Source organism: Asparagus officinalis, chromosome 9 (assembly GCF_001876935.1).
Source record: "Asparagus officinalis chromosome 9, Aspof.V1, whole genome shotgun sequence".
Taxonomy (NCBI): Eukaryota; Viridiplantae; Streptophyta; class Magnoliopsida; order Asparagales; family Asparagaceae; genus Asparagus; species Asparagus officinalis.
The window spans coordinates 1844382-1859226 of NC_033802.1; the positions used below are offsets into that span (position 1 = coordinate 1844382).

Sequence of the window (14845 nt, forward strand, 5' to 3'; positions counted from 1 at the left end):
TGCAAAAATATTGCGTTCATAACTGTTGCTAACATTCTGAGCCACAAAAAGAAAACAATTATACAACTTCAAAAATATTTTGAGATGCAAAATAATCTGAAATGCATGCGACTGAAATAAATTGCATGGTCACAGAAATCAGAGGATAAAAGCTCTTAAATAGAGCTATAAGGTGAAAAGGATCTAGTCGTAGGCTCCTTTAGAATGAAGGCTCTGTAGCAGCTGCTGTTAACACAAATACCATGGACCGATTAAGGGCCTTTTTGATAGTTGGATTTAAGTAAAATAAATGGTAGGTGAGAATTCCATCTAAAATTCTGATTCTGTACGATGGGTTAAGTATTCAATTTTTTAAAGCATTGTCAAACACACCCTAAGAGTCTTTTCGGAAATAAGAGAGGCAAAAAGAATTAGATGAGACTACGCGAGATGTTGACATAGAACTGTTGTGGGTCTAGTCCAAAATAAGGCCCACATGAGTTCCACATGAATTAAATTCTATCTAAAATAAGATTTGGAGGATCTATTTGTAATAAGAATAGGTTTGGAGGACCTAAAAATAAAATTCTTTTATAAAGGAATTCTATTCATGAGAACCCTGTAAACAATTTTCGGTGCTACAGGAGCCTGAGAACAGTGTTTTTGGGTTGCACGAATTTCGAGAGGAGAGAGGGAAAGTGAGATTCCGGATAGCTTGGTTGTCCGATTACAGTAATTCAAAAGTCATTGTCTTCAGAACGACAATGCCGTCAAGAGTACGGTGTTGGTTTTTCCGGGAGTGTTGAAGATTTTTAGTGAGACGGATTTTAGGGTTTTGGTGTCCTAGAGATAACACTATATATTTCTCTTGTGATTTAATCCTCAAGTTCAGGTGTAACTTGAAGGAATTATACTCTTGATTTATAGTAGAATATTTCTCTCTGGATTGCCACATGGACATAGACACGATTTGTCGAACCACGTTAAATCTTGATGTTTGCTTGTTTGTGGTATTTTCATTGGTGTCGTTATTCGTTTAGTGTTTAATTCCGAAGATTAATCTCCATAAAATCCTTAACAAGTGGTATTAGAGTCTTGGTTCGAGGTGTGCTTTAGGATGGATAAGATAGAGAGTTTTGACACAATAATAAAATTAGATGGTTCCAATTAGCAAGTATGGAAGTCAAAGATGGAAGATATTCTGTATTGTAAAGATTTACATGACCCTATTGAGGAAGATGAAGCCAAGCCAGAAAAGATGACTGATAAAGAATGAGAGAAACAATACAGAAAGGTGATCGGTTATATTCGGATGTGGATCGACGCTAGTGTGTTTCATCATGTATCGAGTGAGACTAATGCGAAATCTCTTTGAAAAAAGCTTGAGGATCTCTACGAGCATAAGACCGCGAAAAACAAAACGTTTTCTATGAGGCGGTTGGTGAACTTAAAATTCAAAGAAGGAAACAATATAGCAGGACACTTGAATGAGTTTAAGAGTTTGATTAATCAGTTAGCTACCATGAAGATCACTATCAATGATGAGCTACAAGCCTTATTGCTACTGAGTTATTTACCAGATAGTTGGGAGACACTGGTTGTGACAGTCAACAACGCAGCTCCAAATGACGTGTTATCGATGAGTATGGTTACTAGTAATTTATTCAATGAGGAGACTCGGAGGAAGTCTACCAACACAGATAACTCACAAGCACTTGTCACAGAGAACAGGAGCAGGAGCAGGTATAGGGACCAGTCCAGAGGTCGTGATACATCCAATGGCAAGATCAAAGTCTAAAGGAATAGGTTGATTTTATTATGAAAAGCCATGTCATATTAAGAAGAATTGTTGGGCATTGAAGAAAGAGCAAGCTGTGAATAAAGATGAAAAGAAAGATGAGAATAAGAAAGCTGACAGTGACACTACAACTACTTTGTCTGAGACCGATGTTATTCTCATTTGTAAGGAAAAAAACTATATGCATGTTACAAGTAGAATTCCGAGTGGATAGTGGATACAGGAACTACATGCCATGCTATCTCTAATCGAGACCTTTTCATGTCGTATAAAGCAAGTGAATTTGGCAATGTGAAGATGGGCAATACCAGCTACTAGAAGATTATGGAATTTAGTGATATACACTTGCAGACAGATGTCGGATGCACATTGATCTTAAAGAATGTGCGACATGTTCTCAATTTACGGCTCAACTTGATTTCAGATCTTAATTTATAGACTGAATGAGATATGAAATTCAAATTGGTAGAGGAAAATATAAAATCACCAAAGGCTCTCTTGTAGTGTCTAGAGGAAGTGTATGTTATAATTTATACAAGACTCAAGCGAATATTTCATATGATTCTTTTAGCGTGACTCAAGACGATGACACTTTTGATTTGTAGCATAGGAGGCTCGTGCACATGAGCGAAAAGGGGTTGCAGATATTGGTAAAGGGAATGAGAGATTTTTTTACCAATATCAATATCATCATCATTGAATTAGAGAAGCTGTTGAGAAAGAGGAGCTGAAGCTACAGAAGATTCACACAGATAAAAATGTAACAGATTTTTATCTGTGACCATTCCCAGAGAGAAAACCGAGTTGTGTCGGCGATTGGTCGACATGAACTCCCGTTGAGGTGTTACAGATTGGCATACCTCCTCTTTTGGCTGGAGGAGGATATTGTTGTGGGTCCAGTCCAAAATAAAGCCCATATGAGATTCACATGAATTAAATTCTATCTAGAAGAGGATTTGGAGGATCTATTTATAATAGGAATAGATTTGGAGAACCTGAAAATAAAATTTCTTTATAAAGGAATTCTATTCATGAGAACCCTGTAATCAAATTTTGGTGTTACAGGAACCTGAGAACAGTGTTTTTGGGTTGCACGAATTTTGAGAGGAGAGAGAAAAAGAGAGAAAAAGTGAGATCTCGGATAGCTCGGTTGTCCGATTGCAGTGATTCAAAGTCGTTGTCTTCAGAACGATGACGCCGTCAAGAGTACAATGTTGGTTTCTCCGCGGGTGTTAGAGATTTTCAATGAGACGGATTTTAGGGTTTTGGTACCTTAGAGGTAACACTGTTTCTTTCTCTTGTGATTTAATCATCAAGTTCAAGTGTAACTTGGAGAGATTGTACTCTTGATTCATAGTGGAATATTTCTCTCTAGATTGCCCCATGGACGTAGGCACGTTTTGCCGATATACGTTAAATTTTGGTGTTTGCTTGTTTATGGTATTTTCATTGGTTAGTGTTTAATTTCGCAGATTAATCTCCATAAAATCCCTAATAAGAACTTAATTTTCTCTCCCAACTCCTGCTTTCTCTTCTTCGTTGCTGAGGTGAGGAAGATAGGGAAAGGAAAAGAGAATAAAATTAAACCCAAAAAAAATCAAGGATAGAGACAAAAATAGATACTAGCTTTATGAAATTCTCCAACTTCCCTTCTCACTCTATGGGAAGTCAGAGATGGAAATAATTCTACAGGGCAAGAAGAAAAAACCATTAAAGTGCAATTAGAACCTTCCAGTTCCCTCTCAATAATCCCAAATCTTAAACATAGGCGAAGATTTGGGTTGCACTTTGGTACACTTACGACTACTCCCCTCAGTTTACATCTGCTAAACAAGCCTATGAGATTTCATGAAAGATTGCCAGTGGTTAACTCAGCCTCAAGTTTGTCAAATCAAACACACATAATAGACCAAGTGGAGCACCAATAGGAAAAAAATCAATAAATAATTGTTATATCATAAATTTCATATGAGGAATATCAATAATTGGGTGGTTAGCCAGTCCAGATGTGATTAACATAACTCCAAAAATAAGTTCCCGCTGACTTCCCATAGAGCCAAGAAATTTTTTATACTTGGCTTTAGCATCACAAAGCATGTTGATCAGTCCAGATGTAAATGATTTATTATTATTCTTCACACATGTTCACACATAAATCTCTCACATATGTTTGCACTGGTAGCGACAAAAATCATCACCAACACATCATATATGCATATACTTTATTGTCTAACAAAATTGATCTGTGGTTATTTCTTTTCCTCTCTAGATTTTAGGATAAATGAGACTCGATAATGGCAGAAGACGTACAAGAAAAACAAGGTATAAAGCATTAAGGGATTTAAATAAAGCCGTTTATATAATATGTGAGTTCACATACCCAATGTAATCTGCAGAAGAACGATCAAGACCACTGCACCCAGCCCAGGAGGCTCCGCGAAAGATGTTACCCCCTCCTACCACTATAGCTACCTGAAAAAAAGAAACAGGTTAGGTTTGATTTAAATAAGAAAAAAGTACCATCGGAAGATCAATAATAGTCAATAAAATGCTGATATTAAAGATATAGCAACCATTAAATGCCGTATTCAATTAAAAAGCACATAATAATGCAGAAGTAGCTAGATAGTCACACCTCTACACCAAATCGAGTTACAGAAGCCACTTCCCTTGCAATGGACATAGTAATCTGCATAATAAATAATTCACCATATGTCACCACGAATTACTAGGAAGCAATGTATATGGTAGCAAACAAGTCAAAAAGCTTCATCAACGCATATATATTACTGACCAAATACACGAGAAAACGACTAGGATGTGCCTCAAGTTTGCACAATATGAGGGGCAGAAAACTTCTCGAATAAAATGTAAGGAAATTGAAGAATTCGGTAGCGAAAAACTATAGCCCCACCTTTGGATCAATATTTTGTCTGTTGTCTCCAGCAAGTGCTTCACCACTTACTTTCAGTAGAACCCTTCGCCATTTATATGATGGCTTATGCCTTGAATCTTCGCCACTGATTAGGCCAAAAGGAGTCATTTGAGGCCTGTAAAAAAAAGATTCAAGAAACTTATACACAACCTAAATGACAAACCCATACATTTTTACATCTCATCGCTTATAAATAATGCCAAATAGATAGCAAAGTACCAGATCGAAATAGCTAAAGAAACTGAAAGTAGGTGAACTTCATGTCATGAGAATTCTTCACTGGCATTCAGCATCAAAGCTCAATTAAGAAATCCAATATGATCATCAACCGATAGCGAGTCAAGTAAAAAGTTCACATAGATAAAGATTCGAGCATTCCAGAACACAATCCATTAGATTAACAGCCATGGGCTACCACCCAAAAACACTTTTTTTCACTTTCTTATCATGAAGTAGATAAGCACCTAATAGATTCCTCTCTGTCTGTTTAACATTAATTTACAACCAATCATTTCATAATAAAAGTGAAAACTAAGCACATATTCCCTTTTCACCAAATGTTTTCTTTGTGGAACTGAGTTACAATCTCACTAAGGAATGTTCTCCGCATAACACCTAGTGATATTTTTTTATTTACTATCACTATGCCTTTCCTCCCATTTCCTTTACTTAAAAACCCAAGTAACCATATAAAATGTGCAAATTTTAATGTTATATTTTTCGTACGAGTTAATAGAACGAAAACATACTCTTCAAATTTTTGGCAATCAATAACCTCGAACACGATCAACCAATGCGCATAACATCATATAGGAACTTAAAAAGGTACACTTCCATGATAATAATTGCATACAACCAAGCATTCCCTTTTTGTTCAGGGGTTTAGTCATTTAGGCTAAAGACCCAACACAAAAATCAAACTATTCTCCACATATTCCCCAATTTAAAAACAAACAAAAAGACCTATTAACAGTAACCATTTGGGTCACCTAAATCAAAGAATATTATTGGGGGAAAATTTTTGAAAAAAGAAATCTAGACTCTACTTATTCCCCAAATTAAACCACAAACAAAAAGACCCATCAACACCAACCATTTGGGTCGCCTAAATTAAACAAGATAATTCAAAAAAATTAATTTTTTTGAAGAGCATACCTGAAATTGGATGAATCAGGAAGTGGGCCGTCATAAGGACTGTTGGAGGAGGAGCAGTTAACAACAGAGAGAGGAAAAGGTGTGATTTTGGGAGGGAACATCAATGGAGATTTGAATCTAGAGAGAGAAAGAGAGGAAGAGGAAGAGAGAGGAGAGAGAAGGGCATTAGAGGAAGAGAGAGGTAGAGTTGCAGCAGAGGAATAGAAAGCCATGGAACAGATATTGAAGAAGAGATGGCTTCAAAAGAGGATATCCTATTCGTTTGTTGCAGTTATTTTTTCCCCCCCGTGAATTTTCTTGTCTTGCTCAGATTCCTGCGAGATAATTTTTTTGGGGACCCTTTGAAAGAAAGTAAAAATATAATCTGAGGTTCTTGGGAGCTTTTCTTTTAAAAAAATGTAAATTAGCACTTAAATACATATAGTTTTCCCTACTTTATACATATATACCCTCACTTGTTTTTTGAGCACACTTATATCAATATGAGTAGTGATAACTTTACGCAAGAGCTATATTATTCCCATACTGTTGATGTCAGTAATCTAACAGGGAATTATGTGGGGATTATGTGGGGTGTTAGGGTCCTCAATCTTTTTTAGGAAGTTAGGCTCAGAGCAGTGAATTCCATCCCTCGGCAATAGACAGTAGTTTCCTTTTATTGCAAATCCAAGGGGTAGATAAGCAACTTCGGCCGAGTCCAAGCAGGCGACTCAGTCATCATCTAATTTACAAGTGTCGGCTATATATGTGGATGAGTTACCTAGGCGTTTAATGTGAGGGTGACTGAGTGTGAGTGGTGCAGGCGAGATCCGATGAGTCATAAGACTTTCGGGGCTGGAGAAATGATGACTCTGATCATGCATTTAATGTGATGGTAAATCGACCGTCGGCGGGGGGCTCGAGGATACACTGCCTTTCGACTCGTCTCTCCGAGATGATCGACAAGTGATGCCTCTTGCGAGTGGAACGATAAATACCGCCTTTTTAGTTAGTTAGCCTCGAAGGTTGTCGACTCGGGCCTTGTGGAGTGCAGAAAAGTGGGGTAGACTCGAATGGTGAGTCGAGTGAGGACACCTTTCGATTCGGCCCTGGTTTAGAAAGAGTAGAGTGTTGAAGCCGCTCGGATCACCTTTTCCATAATATGACTGATTGGGTACTTAAGGTGGGAGGCGTGTCGGCTCCTCGTTAAAGACTAACATTTAGTTACTCGTATGATATAACACATACCAGTACACACAAAAAGTTAGATATTTTCTTGTTAAATAAATTGGAAGGAGACGTTATAAGGCTATGGACCCAACTTTTTAGCGTCCAGTTGTAGTATTACTCTTATAGCACAATTTGCAATTTTCAACTTAAATATCCTAAAATTTTTGAAATGTATTTTAATACCTTCAACATGATAATATTTCTCCGAAAATTTCAATGTTATGCACACGCTAGGTCTAGATTAACCCTTAATTTTTATTTATAATAGACCCATCTTAATTCTATTTTAAAGCATATTCATGTTCTATTTTATCTCAGAATTAGAATATATTTAGTAAAAAATTGACCAAGATTAAAGTTTAAATGCTCTAAATTGTCACTTGCAGTTAAAATTGTTCAAATTTTATTATTTAATTTCTTTAAAATTTATTATTAAACTTATCTTAATTCTGCTTGCCTTTTATTTTAAAAATCCTATTTTTTTTAAACTTATTCAAGTTTTCTTAACTTAAAATTAGAATAAATTTAACAAAAAATTAAAGGTGATAACGTCAGGGTATAGGATAAGTGAACAAGATTAAAGTAAAAATGTTCTAAATCGTAGTTAAAATTATTTAATTTATTTCATATTCATTAATATACTTTTTTTTTAATTCTGCCCACCTTTTATCAAGGAAAAAAAAACTATTTTAAAGCTATTCTAGTTTTCTTGACTAGAATGAATAAATATTTTTAACAAAAATTAAAGGCGATAACGTTCGGGGTATAGGATAATTGAACAGTAGGGGAAACTAAAAGGCACGTAAGTGCTAATTAGCCTTTAAAAAACTAGATGAGAACACAAAAAAATATAAAGAGAGGGGGGGCATTCCGAGAATTGAACTCGGGACCTCTCGCACCCTAAGCGAGAATCATACCACTAGACCAAATGCCCACCGTTGATAGGAGCGCAGCAAGTCATAAATTACAAGGAATCTGCGCTTATACGCAGACAATCTTTCTCCTGTGAGCGGACCGCTGGATTAGTTCAAAAATTGATCACCATTGACAAGGATCCGTGTAGATTTGATGATAGAATAAACAAAATAGGACAATATCGCAAATTGCCATTTTTGCATCCAATGGCTGCTCTTTTCAACTAAACACTTTTTTGACATTTGGAGAGGTGGATATATGGAAAGAGCTACAAAATTCCTAGATTTCTATCTATTCTCTTCTCTATACGCCTCTTTATTCATCTTCCTCCGTTCCCTACGCCACTATCCTCTATGCTCCATACATCGCAAACTTAATTCAACTATTACAGGTTTGAAGAATGAAAAACCCAAATAGCGAAGGAGCAAGAATCAAGATCACCCGACAGCCACCGGCATCCAGCCCTCTGTACACGAGTAACATCGAAGAACGAGCATTTCGCTTATTCTACACCATTCTCAGCCTTTCTCGCCTCTTCGTTTTAGAGCCTAACAGGCAATCCATAGTTGTGGAAAGACCTGATGGTTCCATCGCAACTAGCTGTTACAATAACCAAGCTCCATGTGGCTGAGAGATGCGTGAGGTGCTGATACCGGTGATGCATATGGTGATGATCTCTAACCTCCAGAGAATTTCGATGAGAGGCTACAAGTTTCTCCTCTGGCCATGTAGCAGATCCCTTGGATATGCCGTCGGCAAAGAGCCATGCACCAAGAGAACAGAAGTCTGAGTCCCAGAGCCAAGTCGAAGGCTCTAGAATCTTGGCGGGTTGAGAGGGGAGATGAAGGTGGTGGTTGTTTGAGTCTGAGTCCCTGTGGTTTATGCCTGGCCAAGGCACTGCTAGTGATAAACCTTCAGAAGAGAAGAGTTCACATGATCGAATTGACTTTAGTGATTTCAGTGACTTTGTTACTTTGGATGATTGTTGTCTGCCAGAGAGATCATAGTTCCATATGTACACATTGGAGTCCTCGCCTACAGAGACAATGTATCTTCCATCCGAAGTGAATGATGCTGATAGCTGGCTCTTGCTTTTCCGTAGACCTGAACTATATGCAGCACACGTTAGATTTAAGAGAATCGGAAGATTTTCAGTAAATCAGAAATAAATATGTTTGTCAATTCTGAACTGACTTTTAAGGTTTCTATGGCTAAAAAACCAGCAGCATATCAAGTTGTACAATGCTGATTATTATCAGAACAGCAATGATGCAGTTATAACAGAAGCAATGCAGGAAAAGGACTAGTGAATTTGAAAGTGAATTTGAATCAAAACCAATATAAATGTGACTAATTTACAAATATACTTTGCATACACTGATTTGAACTATAGTTCCACATATTAGAAAATACGGTTTATTCCAGAAGCATAGATAAAAACCATATATTCATTTGAGATTTGTAAATACTGCCACTCATCTAATTAACAGACACCAAAAGGGTGTTGGAACGAAAGACTACAAAGAAAAGAACAAGGAAGGTGCATGATTCGTTTAAAAAAAACATTGTTTTATTTCTTTTCTTCAATATAGCTCAATAATTTATAAATTTTACCAGTAAAACTCTTGTTTCTGAGATTATAGATATTTCACCAGGACGAAATAATACAACCTGAAGATTTCGGCACATTCAAATAGGTGTCAGTAAAGAAGATTTAAGGTTTTCTTTTAAATTCGGTAGGAGCAAAGAACCTATAGTTTCTCCTTGACATTTTTCATTCTTTACAACTTCTCCATCATGCCCAGTTACACTAGTTTCACCATGATAGTAACTAACCTATTATTTTAGCCTGATAGTACCTAGAGTCTCAATCATCAAATTCCTTACATTGTTATTTGAAAAATAAAATGCATATTTGGTAATAATGACATTTTTGCTAGGTATATGTCAGCAGAAGAACTAATCTAGATCAGCATTTATGTATATATTAACACATACATTATTACTCTGTACAGATACTCGGAATCAAAAATAGGTACGTATTACATAATGCATCATAATAAATTATCTTCTATAACATGAGAAATAGCCTACATGTGCTAGAACTCACTGGCATCGTATATTTGATATATTGATGATTGCATCTTTTTTTTTTGGTGAAAAGTTGATATGTTTGTTAAACTATTATATCTATTGAATGGACTTGTATTTAGCTTTTAGAGGATACAAAGTTGCTTGTTGAGGAGAAAAAACTTGGGTGTTGATTCACGACTATGAACACTACATGGTTGCATTTGTCTTACTACTTCCCAAATTCAACATGTTTGCCTTGGCATAAAATTAACTCGTTTTGCTTCTCATAGTGACAAAGTGAGTGAAAAATAGATGCAGTAAAGAATTTCTATTTTGTATTTGATTTCTTGGATTAGATGGCACCAATGTTGTATGATCAAGCCAAGTGCTAGATCAAAGTTAATTGAGAAAAGTATTGCCGTAAAACTGCCACTCTCTCATCAGGCAAGAATTATATTTTGTAAAAGTCATAAGTAGCTTTTATTGCATCAAGGTCCCTGCCATATCAAGCCTAATTCATGCACGAGTACTGGAGTAGAAGTGGTCACAATTTTCTATTGAAAGTGTAAATCTATTCCTTTATACAAATAGGAGGATCAGCGATTCACTGTTCATACTACAGTAAATGCTACAGTAATATTTAACATAGAATTATTACTGCAGCTAATAATTAATTAAAAACAATACTGTAGCACACGGGTATACTGTAGCATTTAAAAGGTACTGTAGCAGAACGGGATACTGTAGCACTTTTAAAAATTCAAATCATGCCGTATTAAAAATCTATTCCTTTATACAAATAGAAGGATCAGAGATTCACTGTTCATGCTGCAGTAAATGTTACAGTAGTATTTACTATAGCATTATTACTGCAACAAATAATTAATTAAAAACATTACTGTAGCACACGGGTATACTGTAGCATTTAAAAGGTACTGTAGCAGGACGGGATACTGTAGCACTTTTAAAAATTCGGATCATTCCTTATTAAAAGTGGGATTACTGTAGCAAAAAAAAATACCGTGCTTTGCACCGACCGCAAACTAGTAAAATATATCAGAGAGAGGTCATATTCAGTTTCCTACTATATTCTACTTCTTCATGAGCAACTATTTGTATGCGGATAAGAAGGCAGAGAATTAATTAAGTATTTACAAGGATAAACTTAAACAAACCCTAAACCTCAGTCTCCCACCATTTAAAGGAATATCTCTACTACTCCCAACACTTTCCTATCTGGTTACATACACTATTATACTGTGTGAACTAGAGTTTTCAAAAGAAACATCATTCCCATTCTTTTTTGGGTTCGATTAAATTCTTATTTCTGAAACTAGTTCTTTTTTTGGGTTCAATTAAATTCTTATTTCTGAAACTAAAGATGGTGCTATGTGCATATTTCTATTGGATGCAATCCTCTAGATGCCAAATTCGCATAATTCCAAAAGAATTCGTCTATGTGCTATACCACGTATTATGCAGTACTACAATTTTAGTAAATTCCAACCTAAACTTTACAGAAGCTGAAAGTCAGACAAGCTCCACCTCTGAATTTGTGAATGACATCGACCCCGTCAAAAATCCGAACTCTGGAGTCTGCTGATGTGATCATAACCCTTTGAGAATCTTCTGGGGAGAACTGCAGAGAACCGTAAAAATTTCAATAGAAACAAGTGCTATACCAAAATCTCATATGTAATCTATATAGTTTCATATATCGAACCTGTAGGCCAGTAATTGGTTTTCCAGAAGACTTCTTCCTACCTTGAATGCAAAATTGTGATTCCAACCGCATTGTGTTACCTATACCTATCCAAAAGATGCTAAAAACATAAATGAGATGCTCACTCACTTAGACATACAAGTAATAAATATAATTGGTGACAGAAAAGAAAGAAGACTAGGATACTCATTGAATGGAACCAATTACACCAGGTAAAGTTAAGAGCTTCATTAAGAAATTCTACCTGAGTAGTTATAGAGGCGGCAATTTCCCGTGACAGAACCAACAACAAATCCCTGTAAAAAATATATAAGAAATATAGATAGTTATCATAATGTAAAACAAGCATTTTGAACTAGCTACTGTAATGTAATAAGCCCGTTTCAAAGTACGGACAAAAACATGACAGAAATTGGGTCTGAGGAAAACCTCTCCATCAGGGCGGTAACATACAGAAGTCACAATATCTCGTATATCAGCCCAATTGACTACATGATTCTCGGTCACACCCCAGATGCGAACTTTTCCATCAATGGAGCCAGTGATGAAGTATTCATCATCAACAGGATTGAACTGAACGCATGTCACTGTATGCCATAGAAAAACAAGGACAAAATTAAAGAGAATAGTTTAGCTTAAATATAACTGGTAGCCAGTACAGCGCAAGATAAAGTGATTCGTCTACAAAACTATAAATTTGGTGTCGAGTAATTAAAAGTCAAACCTCATGCAACTACTTTCTTATATGCACAACAGAGACCTTGGAGAAAAGGCCCTTACATGTTAGCTCATTAGCTTGTATTATGACTAATACAGTGCAACAGCTAATGGTGGGCCTATAGCACTTAAGTTGAAGTTCCACTTGATGCAAATTTAAAAGGCAAGTTCAGCATAAATAATCCAATGTAAAGTCACCCTGAGTTCTCAAATTACCATAATCATTGTGATGAAAAACTTTAAGGCATCCATCGCAACCGACTTTCCAAAGGCGCACAGTTTTGTCCATGGATGATGTAAGCAAACACTGCAAACATAATTTCAAACATAGGCATAAGATATGGATGATTTAAATGCAACCAGAAAAGGCAAGGAAGAAGGGTTTCTTGACTGTTTTTCCTAGCTTTAATTTTAAAATAAACAAACTAGTTAGATACATGTATATAGTTCAACGCAAAAGGAATTAGCTAAAAGGGCATGGTAAGTATAAGTAACTATGTAATGGACAAATACATGCATTCGAAAATTTAAAACATGGTAATGTTGGGTCTGAAACCAACAGAAGTTGTCAAATAAATGTACAGTTTCGTACTTATAATATGTATCTAATGTATGAGAAATAGGCTGCTTGAGTTACTCACATCAGTATTTGACCATGAGAGGTCCAACACATCACTTGTATGCCCATGAAATTCTTGTAGTGGAATCTCATCAATCATGAAAACCTTCTTCGGAATGACAATTGGGGCAGCATCTATACCCTTCATACCAAGCATCGACTTTGTATCTTTGATTTTATCAACAAAATCACAGGAACCATTTTCAATAGAACATTTGCAAGAGGCTTCTGCTTCAATAACCTGCCAAATGCGTACGACACAATCTTCGCCTCCACTTGCTAGATAACACCCAGAAGTACTAAATTTCATAGTCCTAATCGCGCCCTTGTGCGCTCGAATTTCTTGCCCCATGTAGAGTGCTGTGAACTCCAAGCACTTCTTCTTATGCCGAAGAACTTTCGCTCTGATGGACCTGGGCAATTTGGAACTTTTAACGGAAACATCATTCTTACAAATTCCGGCCAAAAGCCTCTTCGGTATATACCTTTTCCACCACTTTTTCGGCTTCTCTATCCTTCCATTAAGGCCAGCATCTACCTTTTCTCCCGGATGAGCAACTTCTTTCCTCATGAATTTCTGAACAAAGCAAGAAAGACCAAGCACTGATTCAAACTCTTGCAAGGAAATCAGTTTGTTCGAGCCGACCTCTTTGAGCATGCTAAACAAACCATCTTGACCGAGGTCATGAATGACGAATTTCTTTCCGCTGTCCAAGTCCCTTATACAACAAACAGAGTCCTTCGGCCCCTCGTCATCACAAGAAGAAGACAAGGAATTCGAGACAGCACCACTGCTTTCTGTAAGTCTTTCCAGCCCCTTATTCTCTAAGGGCTGATTACACTCTTCCGACCCTGACGAGCCACCCAATGGAGACAAGACAAACTCGTCCAAACCCATACCAACTAAAAATCTCTTCCTCCTCTCACGGACACTCATCACATCCTTTTTCCAAATTTCCGAATCGAGTTTTCCGAATCCAGCCTCTTCCTCTTCGTCCACAGTGCTGCCAGACGGTGAAGAATCTACAGGAGTCCAATCAAAAGAGTCAAAGAAGACATCTTCTTCTTCCTCGGCACCAAAACTCTGCATGTTTTTTATTCAGGACCAAGACGAATCCACCAATCAAGCACCATTGAAGAAGCTCTAGAAGACAATAGAAAGCTCAGATGACTTCGGCATTTTGCAAGCCCCATTTCTCATTTGCAGGTGGAGTTTCCAGTCTCAGATCCCTGCATAATTCTACACAGTGTTCCTGAAAACAAAATATGCGAGCATATATAAATTATTTTTTTAAGAAAACACAAACGCATACTTTTAAGCACTAAACAGTGAATGTTAAAGCCCAATACGAGAGAATCTGCAAACTAAAGTATTAAAGTAACTACACAACCAAACCCATAAATAGTAAACAAAAATACTCGAAATCTCCACATCAATCTTGCTCAACCATAGAAATTTCCTTACTAGGAACAAATTATCCCCTTCCAAGAATTCGCTCTTTAGCTATCAAATCCCCCCTTTTACGCTACAAATCCGCCAAACGAACATCCCCCATAAAGGCAATAAAAAACCTCAAATGCCCAGCAAAGCAAAATCCAATTGTTTTTAATTAATAATAATAATAATAATAAACGACGGCAATTTCAATCTTACCTCCAACCCCATTGAAACCCACGCCAACCTCCGAACCCTAAGCAATCCCCCCCTCAGGGCCTCGAATT

The 14845-nt window shown here is 36.7% G+C and overlaps 2 protein-coding genes and 1 non-coding gene across 3 annotated transcripts in view; all 3 read right to left on the reverse strand.

The window, feature by feature from the left end:
• Positions 1 to 6169, reverse strand: part of LOC109824404 (uridylate kinase-like) — a 7788-nt gene extending 1619 nt beyond the window's left edge. The window contains 6 exon segments of the mRNA XM_020390994.1: positions 1 to 2; positions 5 to 36; positions 4158 to 4249; positions 4413 to 4466; positions 4692 to 4827; positions 5868 to 6169. The exon segment at positions 1 to 2 is cut by the window's left edge and continues 148 nt beyond it. Of these exon segments, the coding sequence (XP_020246583.1) occupies positions 1 to 2; positions 5 to 36; positions 4158 to 4249; positions 4413 to 4466; positions 4692 to 4827; positions 5868 to 6079 (528 nt within the window). The 5' untranslated portion in view covers positions 6080 to 6169.
• TRNAP-AGG lies at positions 7939 to 8010 on the reverse strand. Its single transcript has one exon. It is a non-coding gene; the product is annotated as a tRNA-Pro (tRNA).
• LOC109823681 (WD repeat-containing protein YMR102C-like) lies at positions 8165 to 14845 on the reverse strand. Its single transcript, XM_020390011.1, has 8 exons — positions 14778 to 14845; positions 13146 to 14376; positions 12721 to 12811; positions 12217 to 12374; positions 12032 to 12083; positions 11788 to 11873; positions 11610 to 11703; positions 8165 to 9095 (listed from the first exon to the last, which is right to left on the reverse strand). Exons 2-8 carry the CDS (start codon positions 14211 to 14213, stop codon positions 8533 to 8535), a joined length of 2112 nt encoding a protein of 703 aa, XP_020245600.1. The 5' UTR covers positions 14214 to 14376; positions 14778 to 14845; the 3' UTR covers positions 8165 to 8532.

Bases quoted from the DNA above. Each gene is read 5' to 3' on its own strand.
- LOC109823681 (XM_020390011.1), bottom strand. From the start codon at position 14,213: ATGCAGAGTTTTGGTGCCGAGGAAGAAGAAGATGTCTTCTTTGACTCT. The intron at 12,375-12,720 runs GTAATTTGAGAA...TATGGCATACAG, and splicing joins TTTTCATCACAATGATTATG to TGACATGCGTTCAGTTCAAT. The intron at 11,874-12,031 runs GTAGAATTTCTT...TCTTTTGGATAG, and splicing joins CCGCCTCTATAACTACTCAG to GTATAGGTAACACAATGCGG.